General features: G+C 42.3%; 1 protein-coding gene across 5 annotated transcripts in view; it reads right to left on the bottom strand.

Moving 5' to 3' along the window:
• LOC126272409 (forkhead box protein B2-like) overlaps positions 1-15,871 on the bottom strand; it is a 637,167-nt gene that overhangs the window by 574,460 nt on the left and 46,836 nt on the right. For 4 of the 5 annotated variants that reach the window (XM_049975239.1, XM_049975238.1, XM_049975237.1 and 1 more), the window contains exon 2: positions 8,887-9,372. In XM_049975239.1, coding sequence (XP_049831196.1) covers positions 8,887-9,225 — 339 coding nt within the window. In that variant the 5' untranslated portion in view covers positions 9,226-9,372. The remainder of the gene's footprint in view (positions 1-8,886; positions 9,373-15,871) is intronic. The other variant, XM_049975241.1, reaches the window with a different exon arrangement.

Below are 15,871 nucleotides of genomic sequence, written 5' to 3'. Positions count from 1 at the left end.
AATCAGACAGTCATCGGGTCCAAAAACCGTCTCAGAATAATAATAAATGCATACCTGAGATGGTTTTTGGACCATAAGATGGTCTGATCCTAACCCGAAATCGATAGTGCCTAATTAATCACACCGCTATAGCTATTATTGCATATTGCAGTTCTTAAGATTAATTAAAGCTATACAGAGCTACGTCTACAAAATATTTCTTTTACTTTGGTTTAGAATAGTTTACAACATTCAGACATGTGCTATTTTTTAATAACTTGTCTATATCTATAAAATGTTTAGGTGTTGGTAAACTGCAGTTTAAGAGAAGCCTATAGCATTAATTTTTAGCCATTTCTTTCCTCTCCACCAATAAATTGTTTATCAGAACCAGTTACCTTATCTCACTTAATTACGTTCTATACACTGTCTTGAGTTGCGGGGTATTGTACTCTACGTAGTCAATACTGTGAAATTTCTTAGCTTTTTATGATGTTTGGCTACAACAGCATAAGAATTTTCTTATGCTCCCTACCATGTATACGTTTATATGTTTGTGAAAAGCTCTGTGTTTAAAATATTTGACAAATTTAACATCCTTCAGCCCGATATTCCTTAGAATCTGTGAAAACAATATTAACATATTAGTTCCTTTGTAAATATAGTATGTTTGTTTTTCTGACATGTTACACATCTTCTAGGATATCGGTATGGGTCAGTTGTCTTTGTGGTCCTAGTACAGAGACTGGTCTGATGCAGCTCCCCATGCAAGCCTACGCCCACACACCTCTTCATACCTGCATGACTACTCCAGTCTACAACTATATGAAACTGCTTACAGCATTCGTTCCCTACTCTCCCTCCATTCTCAAATTCACAATTTATTCGCTCCTCGTGATGTGTCTGTCCTATCAACCGATCATTTCTTTCAGTCAAATTATCCCATATCTTTCTCTTTTTTCCCATTTAGATTCAGTATCTCGAAATTAATTATTCGAGGCACTCATCAAACCTTCAGCATTTCGGTTTTTTTCTCTGAACGGTTCATTGTCTACATTTTGCTTGTTTACTAGGGTACACTCGAGATAAATTCCTTCACAAAAGAACAAAGATATGCTAGTACTTGAAAGTGTAATCCATGTTGACTAATCTCTAATTCTCAGAAACGCTTTTCCTGCTACTTGCAGTTTACCTTTTGTATCTTCTCTCCTTCATCCCTTATCGGTCACTTCGTTCTCAATACATCGTAACTCATCCACCACGTCTGGTGCCTCGTTTCCTAATGTAATTCGCTCAGCATGTTGCACCTCTTTATGAACCTCTTAGTATTTTAGGACTCGAACTCGGGACCTTTGGCTTTCGCGGGCAACTGCTCTACCGTCCTTTTTTTTCATTTTCATTGGTACTGACCGTTGCGTTTGGTCTGGGCGGATGTCCGATGACTTATGTTCAAGTTGATCGTTGATTTCTTTACTCAGATTGTTTAGTTACAGGAGGTAAGCGGCTCTCTGACCGGTCACGCAGAGCTACCGTTTCGATTCCGTGTGTGCGACGCAAGCACGGCCAAAGCCCTCTCCTCACAGCTTCAATTCTACCAGTATCGTGCCTCCAAACTTCACAGAAGCTCTCATGCGAATATTGCAGAACTAATAACAATTGAAAAGATCTATTTAACAATTTCCATCTTTCTATTATCCTGAAGAATTAAAGGTAAATGTGGCCACTAGATTGTACTAGCAGAAGCAAGTGTGGATTTGCGTAATATAGTTAATTTACTTTCATTTTTAATAGAAATTTCTTGTGTGTACCGTTTATCAGAAGCTGAACATAGTTTTCTTACTCTGAAGTTCGATACTTTCATTAAGTCAAGCGGTCTAGACTGTCAGTAACAGTTTTTTCAAACGCAACAACACAAGCCAAAGCTACTCAGTAATTTTGCCTTGAGCATAAAATCTGTTCGTTTTAAGAAAAAAGGTATTAAATCGAGATAAAAGTAAAAAAGAATTTCCTACAAGCAGTCTTTGGTAACAGTTCAGTGCTTGATTCAGAAGTACTATTTAACTCAGATAGTCATTTTCTCAGGTACAGTGAATTTATAGCTAGTCATCATTCAATATAACTTCAGCCCAATAAAGTAATGATTCTTGTTGTAAGATAAACTTAAATATTAATAGAGGTCAGTTACAAGCATCAACTGATTATTCAATCACGTCCAGTTCACCTTGTTTTATTTTAATTTATATGCATCTTATAACCTATTTTCATTACATTATCCATTACATTCAACTGATGTTCCAAATACATTGCAATTACAGCGTCCTCGGTAAAATTCAAAGATTTTATTTATTCTTCCTGAACCTTACCTTTCTTTTCAAATTTCTCGTTGCTCGGCTTTACTACTAGCTCAATGGGTCTACAGAACGAATGATGTACCTAATTTAACTTTATCCGCGTGAAAATTTTAGTTGACATGTCTCTTAATGCTCAAATTAGTTACTTCTCGTTAAATCCCTTTTCGTCCTAACAAGAAATATCTCAGAGCTTTTATACGACTTTGTTTTATTAATCGACAGTCCTTGATTACGGCAATATTGATGACTAACGTATGAATTCTCTGGCGCATTTCTGTACAGAACTCGACGAGATTCTAACGTCATAACGCGTCCCATACACTCTTCAGTAGTGAACCTGCACCGGCACTTGCAACTTCATGTATACTAGTTCACAATATAGAGTGCCAATGAAACTTTTGCCGTTAGCTAGTACCTCCATCTTAGTTGCATAGCGGCGAAGACGTTCCCCTAGCAGGATGAATCGCCTGACGTACATTTACGAGCACGACGAGTGCATAGTGGAAAGAACGCGGTTCGGTGCCTCATAAAAGTGCTCTGTTGTGAATTTCACAGAATAAGGCTTGTCTGGTGCTTGACAAATCCTGGCACTGTGACGGGCCGTCTGCGCAGCGATTATCCTAGTCAGACGCGCACTGCTGACCATGATGAAAGCTGGCCGTCATCGCCAAGAGTCACACACGTGAACACTCGTCTTGTCTTCTGTCACGAAAGTTGCCTGTAGCTTGTCCCATCTGTCAACGCAACCTCGTTTCTAATAACGGCCTACGTTACGCAAAACAGGCAGACTGTGAAACTGAATCAGATAATTTTACGCATTCTTAATACTTTTTAAAAATATTATCATAAGAATTGATTAGCGCGCTCTAAAAGCAGGACATGTTTATAATAATAGCTTCTGTGAAAAATATGGGGTCCGATATGACAAGTACTGGAAGCACAAATAATTTTAACGAAGCAGACTCATTGTGTATAAGAGACTAGTGTCAAATAGAGGAACAAGCTATTTTACCACCTGTCCATTCTCCCACAACTTGCTACTCGAAAGAGCAATTTTGCTACGTGTGATGTAAGTAGAAATACGTACGAACTTCTTATCAGTTTAACGCATGTATTTTCAATAGTTTCATTACATGTTACCTGAAATTACCGCTTGCTGACTGCGTCTAAAGAGTGGGCTCAGTGGGGAAATAAAGGACTAGTCTTGCGAAGGATATGTATATAGATCACAGAATTGTCACACATTTTATGCTTCTTTCAAGAATACTAAGGAAATACGTGTTGGTTTCCAGGAGGAAGCTTTGGTCTGTTTCTGGCAGAAAGTTGTTGCTTGCCTTTAGTGAACCGCATGACAAGAAGTACCCAATAAAAGTATGCGATACCTACTATGAGCCCGCATCTCGTGGTCGTGCGGTAGCGTTCTCGCTTCCCACGCCCGGGTTCTCGGGTTCGATTCCCGGCGGGATCAGGGATTTTCTCTGCCTCGTGATGGCTGGGTGTTGTGTGATGTCCTTAGGTTAGTTAGGTTTAAGTAATTCTAAGTTCTAGGGGACTGATGACCATAGATGTTAAGTTCCATAGTGCTCAGAGCCATTTGAACCATTTCAACGTACTATGATATTTCGATTTCATCCTGATAATTCAAATGACAGAAGAGAAACAGAGCTGAATGCCTTATTAGATCCAAAATAAAGGTTATCTTTGAAGAAACGATTATCCACTAGGAAGTAAAGAATAATTAATATTCGAGACAAATATTATAGGAAATACGAGGGTTGTCCAGAAAGTAATGCACGGCAATTTTTTCTCAGCCGAAAACAATGCTACGAATGCAAAACGTTACATATGCATTATTTGAAGCCTCCTGAGTGAGCTCACCAAGTTTCCGTCACTTTCGACAGATAGCTTAGCTGCAGGGCAGATTCGAAAGTAACTTCCGGTCGGTCGCGAAATGGACACCATTCTGAAAACCTCATGAAGCTTTGCACACATGTGTTGGGTAGTGTCTCTAGTACGACCGTCGATCGCATCAAGACTCTCTTTTCAGTTGTGAGCGCACTGTGAGCGAGTAAAGGTGCCTAGAACAACGATGTCTCCCGCCAAGTAGGAGGGCCCGCTGAGCGGCTTCGCCTTAATGAATGCAGCCCACCTAACACAACTGCCACGCACTTCCTTCTTCATGGCAATTCTCAGTCGCACTCTTCAGGCAGTAGCAGTGAAGACGCTCATGTAACACATGGGAAGTGCTCGATCACCCACAACACAACTCTAATTGGCTCGTCCTGAGTATCATCTCTGTTCACATTAAAGGCTGGATAGGAAAACAACACTTGGGCGCAGGCTACGCGCTATCGATCAGAGTAGAGAATTACCGGAAAGCACAAGCGGCTGCCTTCTATGACGATGGTGTTGGAAGTTTGGTATAACGCTCCGACAAATGTCTAAGTCGGAGCGGCAACTATGTAGAGAAACATCTGGAAAGTGTAACTAACTCTTGCAAAACAAAATGTTTCTGATTTTCACTGTGGTTTCCATTTAGCGATCGATGGGAACATACTTTCTGGACAACTCTCGTAAATCGGGAGGCAACACTTCCTAGCAAGGAGACTGAAGTTCGTACAAAAACAGCAAGTTTACGAAATTTTTACACAAGCTTAGAGCCATATGGAAAATGAGACACGCACCGAGCCTCTATCAAATTAAATACTTTCTTACCGCACAGAAACTGTGGTGAGTCATTGGACTGACACTCAGTTTCAAGCTTTATGCAGGTGAAAATCATCTGGAGCTCTCTAAAACCACTGTAGTCGACGCAGTCGTACACTAACTGATCAGAAGAATTCGGATACCTTACAGTGATAATAAGTAAGGGGTGTGTCCACCCTTCACCTTTTTGAAAACTTGAATTCTGCTAGATACACTTCCAGGGAGCTGTCTGAATGTCTGTAGAGGAATGACAGCTCTTTCTTCCTCAAGGACCGAAACCATGAAAGGTAGTGATGTTGAGCGCTGGGTTCTGAAGCGTGCCAAAAGCGTTCCATTGGCTTCAGGTTGGGATGCTGCGTAGGATAATCCTTCTCAGGAATGTTATTGACAGAAATCACTGCAACATAAATGCTGCTTCATGACGGGGTGCATTGTCATGCTGATACAACCATCATCTTCGAACAGGTTCTCTACTGTACGCAGTACACAATGCCGTAAAATTTGTTCACATCTCTACACGCTTTAACAATTTCGTTACTGCAGTAAGGGCACCATATCCTCGTCACGAAAGACATCCTCACAACGTCACACACCTCCTCTGCACTTCACTGTTGGCACTACTCGTGATGGCAGAGTCCTTCAGGCATTCGCAAAACCGAATCCTTCCATCGGGTTGCTTAAGGGTGTAACGTGATTTATCGGAAATCGCTCGTGTCCGGGATCCATTGTCGTGTGGCACCGCTCTTTGCAACACCTGAAGCGTCGCTTGTCATTTACTACAGAAAGGCGTGGTTTGTGATGAAGTGGTAACTGAGGCGGAACGTGTGGACCAGCCCAGTATTCACCTAGTGGGATGTGGAAAACCGCCTAAAAACCACATCCAGGCTGGCCGGCGCACCGGCCCTCGTCTTTAATCTGCTGGGCGGATTCGATCCAGGGCCGGCGCTCCTACCCGAATCCCGGAAGTAGCGCGTTAGCGCTCTCGGCTACCCTGGCGGGTACTCTTTTTAACTCTCCACGCACATTCATTGTGATATATGGATTGCTGGCAACACTTATGAACGCACAACCGATTCCTTCCGCAGATTTCAATCAATGTTTTGCAACCATCCTCTGCAATGTTCTGCCGTCCCTGTCCATCAGTACATGTAGTTGTCCTGGTCTTGGTTTAGTTGTGGTTGTTACTCTACGTATCCACTTCACTATCCCATCAGCAACAGTCCACTTGGGCAGCTTTTAGATGGGTTGAAATGTCTGTCCCAGTTCCGTTAGGATTGCTTGTGTGAAATTCCAAACTTCAATGCTATCGTGGCGAGTTGCGGCGTTATCATCCTTGAAGTTTCAAAAACAGCTGTGTGGAATGTCAAATCACAAGCATTGCTGCTGCAGGAATCCTGGCAGCGTCTGACACTCGACGAGAAATGGCATTGGAGAAGTGAGACAATGTCAAATTTTTCGAGCCCTCCAGAGTTTGTGTGGGAGAATTCGTCGATTCGACCCGAATACCGAAAGGGGGTTTTCTGGTTGCTCCATGACGACACCCAGCCGACGAAGCGAAGATTTTGCACGGAGTTTTGGTCAACAAATGGATCACGGTCCTGGATCACCCACCGTATTCGCCAGATTTGGCCCCAGCCGACTTTTCCTTGTTTCCCAAACTGAAGATTGCAATGAAAGGACACAGTTACGACGCAGTTAAGGACATCCAAGGAAACTGTACAGCAGTACTAAATGCTGCTCCTAAAAAGGAATACTGTGACTGTTTAAAAACACTTTTAAAAGGATTTCACCTATGTTTTAATTCAGGAGTAGACTATTTAGATACAGTGATTTTGTGAATATAATCCATGACTTATTTTTCGTAACCACGGTCCTAACAGAACTGGTTGGGTTACCTCGTGTATGTTACTCAGGTGCCGTGCAATGACTAAGTGACTCTACTCTCCTTGTAAGGTGGGCATGTCATTTTGATTTTTGTAAGTTATCGATAAGAGCGTAGGACAGAGAGCAAGTTACGTTACTATTAAAAAATCTTTGGTCTTGTTGTGGCACAGTCTTTGCCTCGCGCAGTCTGATACGTCCTTACTTGAAGTGTAGTACGTGATGGACGTATGCAGTAGTGCTATGTTGACTTCTGATTTTATGCGGTATTGGAGGATCCCAGTTGTTGATTTGCTGGCAATTCTGATGAGAACAATCCTATCTCCGTCCTACCTTCCTGTTCGCAACGAATCCTATTCCGTTATTCCATTTACTGCTGTTGTTGAATTTACCCTATACGTAAAGGACAGCAAGGATGAATAATATATATATATATATATATATATATATATATATATATATATATATATATATATATATATATATTAAGAGAAGAACTTTGAAGTAAGACTGCAGCACTGCGCAGCTAGTTTCTCGGAATGATTATTGTCAGGTACGTAACTTTGTTAACGTGCACAGAGCTGAGAGAAAGACGACCCCACTTCCCTGAGTCATGCGTTAACGCATCAACTGATTAAGCTGTTTCATTTTTATAGAAATTCGCTTTTAATATTGTACCGTATTAAAATCATTGTTCTCTTTGTTAAGCACAGCATTCTTTAGACCAATGTTATGTGTGAAGATCACGCGAAGCTTTACCCTGTGTTCTTGAATACATTTATTTTATTTATTTATTTATTTATATTGAGTCACCAGTCTTATAACGGGTTTGGTGTGGCGCGCCACGAAATCAACCCCTGTACCAACTTCTTCATCTCAGAGTAGCATATCCAACCTATCTCCTCAGTTATTGGCTGGATGTATTCCAGTCTCTGTCTTCCACTAAAATTTTTGACCCCTACAGCTCCCTTCCTCTAGTACCATGGAAGTCATTCCCCGATGACTTAACAGATGTCCTATCGTCATACATACTTAATTCTAAAATGATTGTCTAGGAATCGTATTTCATGAAACAACTTCTCTCTCCATCCAACAGTTTAAAGACGGTTTATCATTACGCATTACCACACTGCACCAAGTGGTATGCAACAGTAGTAATACTGCTTGGAAATTTTATTTTACCGGCCGGTGTGGCCGAGCGGTTCTAGGCGCTTCAGTCTGGAACCGCGTGACCGCTGCGGTCGCAGGTTCGAATCCTGCCTCGAGCATGGATGTGTGTGATGTTCTTAGGTTAGTTAGGTTTAAGTAGTTGTAAGTTCTAGGGGACTGATGACCTCCGCTGTTAAGTCCCATAGTGCTCAGAGCCATATGAACCATTTGAACCAAATGTTATTTTAAAACAGAAATCTAGCTTAGCCACTGCCTGCTTGCTGTTTGCTGTTATGCTTTCGAGAAACCTGCAACAATGTTGTCAAGACACGAGACAAATGGAAATTTTGATTAGGCCCAGATAATTGTTTTACTGCTGTTGAGCACATAATATAAAGATAGGAAGTATTCAGACCTGTTACTGTTCAGTTCAAATTAGGTTCTGTTTAGTCAAAGGTTAGCATACGAGTTTAAGCTGAATACTTTTGTGGGTACATTGTTTTGGAAATACGCAGACTTTAGAGTGAGAGGTAATTTTGGGCAAAATTTCATATTGAAACACATATTGGGGAACTTACATCCCCACTGACACATTGGGCAGTTCCTGCTTCTCTACTGGCAACGCAGTACTTCTTGCCTCCTTTTATACTGGCGGTTCTGACTGTCGTTGCGCGTGGTGGCCTGGTCCACAGTACATGGGGCTTTCGGATAGTTTTGGTCTGGTTGTATGTAACTGGTCGCACTAGCATATTGCTTATGGAAAATGTGTAGACGCACTGCAGGTACGCGCGGAGGCCTCAGTGGTCGTAACTGTGTTTACCTTAGGGAGTTTGAACCTCTTGCGGCGGCGAAGGAAGGAGCCGTTCTCGAACATGTTGATGGCCGCAGGGTGCAGCGTCCAGTAGGCGCCCTTGCCCGGCCTGTCGGGCCGGCGCGGCACTTTGACGAAGCAGTCGTTGAAGGAGAGGTTGTGCCGCAGCGAGTTCTGCCAGCGCTGCGTGTTGCGCCGGTAGTACGGGAAGCGGTCGGTGATGAAGCGGTAAATGTCCGCCAGCGGCAGCATCTTCTCGGGCGAGCTCCAGATGGCCATCGCCGTCAGCGAGATGTACGAGTAGGGCGGCTTCTGGTCGCCGTAAGAGTCGCGGCTGGGGCGCGGCATGTCGCCGCCGCTGCATGCTCCCGCGACGCAGACGTCGACGCCCTCGCCGACGCCGACGCCGCCCCCGAACTCGCTCGCGCCGCGCGTGGGCGTTATTGTTGCCACCTGTGGCTGGCCGCGCGCGCCTCCACTGCGATTCCCCGCGCTCTGAAAACCCACATCAACACATCAGCACTGCTGGCTTACGCGATTCTAAGCAAGCTAATAGGAAAGGGAAACATTTACGGAACGGGAATCCATTCTGAGGCCGAGCGGACGCCTGTGCTGCCCCCGAAGCCGAGGGCGCCTACTCACGTATGCGGATAATCATTAAAAGCAGGCTTTCAAGGCCGGCATTTGAGGTTTTGTTGAATTTCATTTCGTGAACATCAGGCAGTGGCCAAATGCATAACCTTCAGAGTTCAGGTCCAGATTGTATACCGATTAGGTTCCTTTCAGATTACGCTGATACAATAGCTCCCTACTTAGCAATCATATACAACCGCTCGCTCACCGATAGATCTGTACCTTCTGATTTGAAAATTGCGCAGTGTTTAAGAAGGGTATTAGGAGTAATCCATCGAACTACAGACCTATATCATTGACGTCGGTTTGCTGTAGGGTTTTGGAGCACATACTGTATTCAAACATTATGAATCACCTCGAAGGGAACGATCTATTGATACGTCATCAGCGTAGTTTCAGAAAACGTCATTCTCGTGCAACGCAGCTAGCTCTTTATTCGCACTAAGTAATGGCCGCTATCGATAGGGGCTCTCAAGTTGATACCGTATTTCTAGATTTCCGGAAAGCTTTTGACACTGTTCCTCACAAGCCACTTCTAATCAAGCTGCGGGCCTACAAGGTATCGTCTCAGTTGTGCGACTGGTTTCGTGATTTCCTGTCAGGAAGGTCGCAGTTCGTAGTAATAGACGGCAAATGATCGAGTAAAACTGAAGTGATATCAGGTGTTCCCCAGGGAAGCGTCCTGGGACCACTGCTGTTCCTGATCTATATAAATGACCTGGGTGACAATCTGAGCAGTTCTCTTAGGTTGTCCGCAGATGATGCTGTAATTTACCATCTAGTAAGGTCATCCGAAGACCAGTATCAGTTGCAAAGCGATTTAGAAAAGATTGCTGTATGGCGTGGCAGGTGGCAGTTGACGCTAAATAACGAAAAGTGTGAGGTGATCCACATGAATTCCAAAAGAAATCCGTTGGAATTCGATTACTCGATAAATAGTACAATTCTAAAGGCTGTCAATTCAACTAAGTAGCTGGGTGTTAAAAATTACGAACAACTTCAGTTGGAAAGACCACACAGAAAATATTGTGGGGAAGGCGAGTCAAAGGTTGCGTTTCATTGGCAGGACACTTAGAAAATGCAACAAGTCCACGAAAGAGACAGCTTACACTACACTCGTTCGTCCTCTGTTAGAATATTGCTGCGCGGTGTGGCATCCTTACCAGGTGGGATTGACGGAGGACATCGAAAGAGTGCAAAAAAGGGCAGCTCGTTCTGTATTATCACGTAATAGGGGAGAAAGTGTGGCTGATATGATACGCGAGTTGGGATGGAAGTCATTAAAGCAAAGACGTTTTTCGTCGCGGCGAGATGTATTTAAGAAATTTCTTTTCCGAATACGAAAATATTTTGTTCAGCCAAACCTACATAGGTAGGAATGATCATCAAAATAAAATAAGAGAAATCAGAGCTTGAACAGAAAGGTTTAGGTGTTCGTTGTTCCCGCGCGCTGTTCGGGAGTGGAATGGTAGAGAGATAGTATGATTGTGGTTCGATGAACCCTCTGCCAAGCACTTAAATGTGAATTGCAGAGTAATCATGTAGATGTAGATATCTTCAGGGGTACATCTAAGAAATCATTACAGCGACAAACAATCTCAGGAAGCTCACCTATTTTTACGTAACTACGCAACGGTTGGTTCGTGACGTCAACAGACCGTTGCCTAAGATTGTGCAATCGCGCCGACGTGTTGAGGAGCTTGTATTTGGGAAGAGTTGGGTGAGTTTATTACTTTGCACTAAGTCCCACTATTTCTCTAAACACAGCCCTTCTTTTGTGTTAAAGTAGTAGTACTAATGATCAAATATTGATAAGAAGGACTGATATTAGACAAGTTGTGGGATTTAGTGGAATATAAAACAAACAGTGCCAGTTGTCTCCCACTACAAGCTTATTGCCCATCTTTTTGATGTTGATGCCATTCTAAAACCTTGGTAGTTGTTCACCAATCTTCTAAATTTGTTCCTGTCAGGAATTTCTCTCTCTGAAATACCAATCACCCTAAGGTCTTTTTATCGTTCTTCGAACCATTTCTTTTCTTGTTTTCTTAGATTGGATGAAACTCCATATCCTTTTGTTAGTCGGTCACAGTCCATCCTCACGAGATGACCGTAAAATAACAATCGTCTCTTCTTAATGGATGCTGTGATAGGTTCTGTCTTGCTGCACAAGTCCTCATTTGCTCTCTTTCGCCATTGTCCATCAACCCATCTATTACCTAGGATTTTCCTTAATATCCTACGCTCTCGCTTTTCCGGCCACTCAGCTTGACCTTGCCCATTCATGGTCAAAGTTTCGGACTTATAGAAGCCCTCAGATTTTACAACTGTTTTATAATGTCCTAACTTGGCCCATATACTCATAGACTTTTTGCTATAGATATTGTTTGACAGTTGGTATGATTGGTTTAACTTCCTCATCCTGACATTAATTACTTCTCCTTCTAATGCATTCTCCTGGATGACTTCACCGAGATACCTGAAATTCTTAACTCGTCCGACTTTTCCCAGATAGGTGATCATCCATAATTTTTGACTTGGGGCAATGGACAACATTTTTACAATCCCTCAAATCGATCAAGATTTTAGAGAAGTTTCCCTTTGTCATTAGGCGAAGTTTGCAATCGAATAGCCCCTCCCAAATATCTCCAATTGGGATTCAGTTCACCCCACTGCTGGCTTACAGGGATGTTTGGCTGGAGAGAACAATATTCTACAACAGCCCGCACAACTCACATGGTTAGCGAATGAAAGATGTAAAAAACGGACATCTTCCTGAGATCTCACTCCTGACGAGAGTTCGGTGGCTAATAGCGATTGAGGGAGCAGAGTCATGAGGCTCTTGCTGCCCCTACATATTTGGGCAACGCTCCGGCTTGCAGAAGACCTAGACAGCTGTGTTCGGGTTGATACCGTTTACCTTGACTCTGGATTACAGTCGATACAGTTCCACACTGTCGTGTACTGGAATAACTACGAGTTTATATTATATAGGACCAGCTTTGTGATTTTATGCAGGACTTGCAACAGATAGATGAGAATTATTGGTGAAGTGAAACCGTCGGGTGCTAAAGTAATTTCCGGAGTAGCTCAAGAGAATGTTTAGGGCCTTTACTGTTAAAAACACAATACATTGAAGTAATCGATTCAGCAATCTACTGTAATGTGTTTTACCGTTGGTACAAAGCATATCCGTGAAATTACTATCAGTGTCAAGTTCTTGTGTTAGTTTATGGACGTGTACTTGTGTTGCTAGAAATAAAAAGTATTTCTGTGTGCTTCAATTTTCCGTACGTTATGTTATATGATATGAAGGACTTATCCATGTACAGCATACAGGGTTATTTTGCTAAAAGGAACCAAACTGTGTAAACGATTCCTGATTGGATAAGAAGCAAATAAGGTATTTGGGCATATGGCTGGAAATGTGTTCCATGTGAGGTACACCCACTTGAAAGTGGAGGTAAAATCTTTGACAGTGGCTCAGGCATCAGTACCGGCCAGGGGGCCCGCCAGTATGGGTTACACCAGACAACTGCCGTGGAATATTCACTACGACACCTTCAACTACCCGCATCACTTAGAATGTTTGCAGGCCTTATTATCTTCGGAATTGCCTTCGCAGCTTCGGTTTTATCGCTAGTTCGTCTCACAGGACACTAAGGTGCTGGTATTTGTCATCTGCCGCTGTCACAGACGAGGCTAGCTTTACGAGTGGTGGGCTCATCAACCTTCATAACACCCACCGGTGGGCTGTAGAGAATTTCCTTGTTATGGTGGAACTTTCAACACCGGCTCAACCTCAGTATGTGGGCAGGTATCACTGGCGACTGCCTCGTAGAACCTGTCATCCTTCCACAACGTCACACAGCCGAGGCATATCTGTACTCTCTACATGTGAACCTGTCCTCCTGGAAGGCGTGCTTTTTGTGCTGCTTAGGGTAAAGTGACTCCTATGTGATGATGCTACAGCTACTAAAACCACTACTACAGACAGTATATTCATTGCCTGCTGTATTCTCATTTTAGCTTTAAATTACTGAAACGTACATTGTCAAATAGATCTACCTCCCTTTGGAACGCATTTTCCGCCAAATGCTCCTTATCTTCCCAAGACTGTTTTCTACAGTTTGTCTCGATTTAGAAAAATAACCATGCATGCAAATGATCTAGTGGACAATGCCGAAAACTCCACAGTGCTGTTCGCAGATGGTGTTGTCGTAAGAGGGAAGTTGCAATTTATAAAATTGTGCCATAATTTAGAATACCTGTTCAGGATCGATTGTTGGTGCAGGCTCTTGCAGGTGGCCTTTAACATAAACAAATGTAACGTACTGCAGATGAATAGGCGCAGATATCCATTACAGTTCGATCATTCATTATTTTTGAGTCATCTGTCTTCTGGCCGGTTTGATGTGGCTCGTCACGAATTACTCTCCTGCTTTAACCTATTTACCTCAGAGTAACAGTTGACCCTACATTTTCAGTTACTTGTTTTGTTGTATGTATAACATTATTGGCGATTCATCATTGGAAACAGTCGCAACTTTCAAACATATAGCAGTATTGGTACCGAGAGAGTTAAACTGCAATGTATCAGGATCACTATTGCAGGAACAAATAAATGTTTGAGATTTATTGGAAAAATCCTAACCAACCCGGCGGAGAAGTAGCTTATGACACATATGTTCAGCTGATTCTTGAATACTGCATGCCGTTGTTAATAGAAGAGAGGCAGGAGAGCGCCATGTTTCGCCGTCATTTAGATTATACGTTGACCTGACTCCAATGGTAGACACGACTGCGAAGGGGTTGCAAATGATAGAGACTTTTCATTGTTAACAGACCGAGTGTATAGGTTCCAAGAGCAGACATGCAACGTAATACTTCGTCCTACACACACTTCACAAAAGAACAGGCATGTCGGAGAAAGTGGAACTCATGTGGAGGCTTCCTGTGCACTAATCACCTACGAAGTACCAAAACAAGGACATGACTGTACACCTGAAGTACTCTCCGCCCCTATCCCCCCCCCCCCCCCCCCGCCACCCCTTACCGAAATTTGGCTTGCCGACTACAGATGCAGACGTTTGAACCTGGAAAATACGTTTTTTCTCACGAAGTTTCGCATTGTTGGATATAGTTCCTCTTACTGCGTCCATACGAACTGTATGTACCTTTATTCTAATGTAATCTATTTCTAAATTAGAATGCAAAATTAGTATTGTGAACAACAACAAACAGTATATCCTCTGTACATTTTGTTACACCAAGGTAAGCTTTTGTCCGCGCACTTTTTGTGTTAGATTAATTATAGATACTTTACGTTAAAGATTAGCTGATTGAAATTTCGTAGTCCACAGACCAGTGAATTTTCTTGGGAAAACTCATCAATTCCGCTTTCGTACCCTATTTATTTTGAAACTTTGCAGCAGCTTCTGTTTATTGCGCTGGGACCCCAACCTGTGCCTTTTGTTATACTTTTACCGACTTTAGCACGTAATTTTCTTTTAATTGAGAAGCCAAAAATGAGTTGTATTTGAGATATAATTTCTCTTAGTAAATAAACTTCTTTTAGTAATTAAAATAGTAAATATATAAGCTTCATGCTACTTATTAAGGCATTGGGGTAAAATATAAGGCAATAATAAAAGTACGTAGTATACTGGTATGTCATGCGTATTAAAAAAAGATTACTTTTATTAAAGAAACAAAATCTGAAATAAATAGGCACGTAAATCATGGCAGATAGTGGATACAGTGTAAATGCCTCATCATCGTTAAGGTCTTTCCTTTATTCCCTGTTTTTCTGTAAACCTTATTCCTTTTTCTTAAATTTTAAGCCGAACTATGGTTTTAAGTCATTGTATACTTTCCTGTGTTAAGTTTAAAGTATGAAACAATTTCACACTGATGTTGAGGTACATCCAGCAATCAAATATATTTTAAATAAAAATAAATCATCATTTCGTGTGTTCATTGCTACTGTAGCTAATAGGGTACAAGGTTGCTGGTAAAAAATGAACAATGTTGTCTTTGTACTTCCTGTTTAAAAAAAATTGTAGTAGTCTGTGATCAAGGTACCATCAGCAATTTCCTAAACTGATTCCGGTTTCATCGTTGGTCGAATAGTACGTGCAGTCTGCTAGTGAATCTCATCTTTTTCGTTTGCGATTTAACTATCCAGGCAAGACACACAAACCATATCACAGAAGTGGAGTTGTGAGGCTTATTGTTAGTCGTGGCTGGATAGGTCGCTCAGTAAGACTGTTTCCCGAAAACAGCAAGAGTCGCGTCTCAGCGTAATATGATGTTTCAGTCTGACAACAGGTTCCATTAAAGCACACGCTTTGCGGCAGTG

Source organism: Schistocerca gregaria, chromosome 5 (genome assembly GCF_023897955.1).
Source record: "Schistocerca gregaria isolate iqSchGreg1 chromosome 5, iqSchGreg1.2, whole genome shotgun sequence".
Taxonomy (NCBI): Eukaryota; Metazoa; Arthropoda; class Insecta; order Orthoptera; family Acrididae; genus Schistocerca; species Schistocerca gregaria.
The sequence above is the reverse complement of the archived record's forward strand: the minus strand, read 5'-3'. Positions and strand labels throughout refer to the sequence as shown.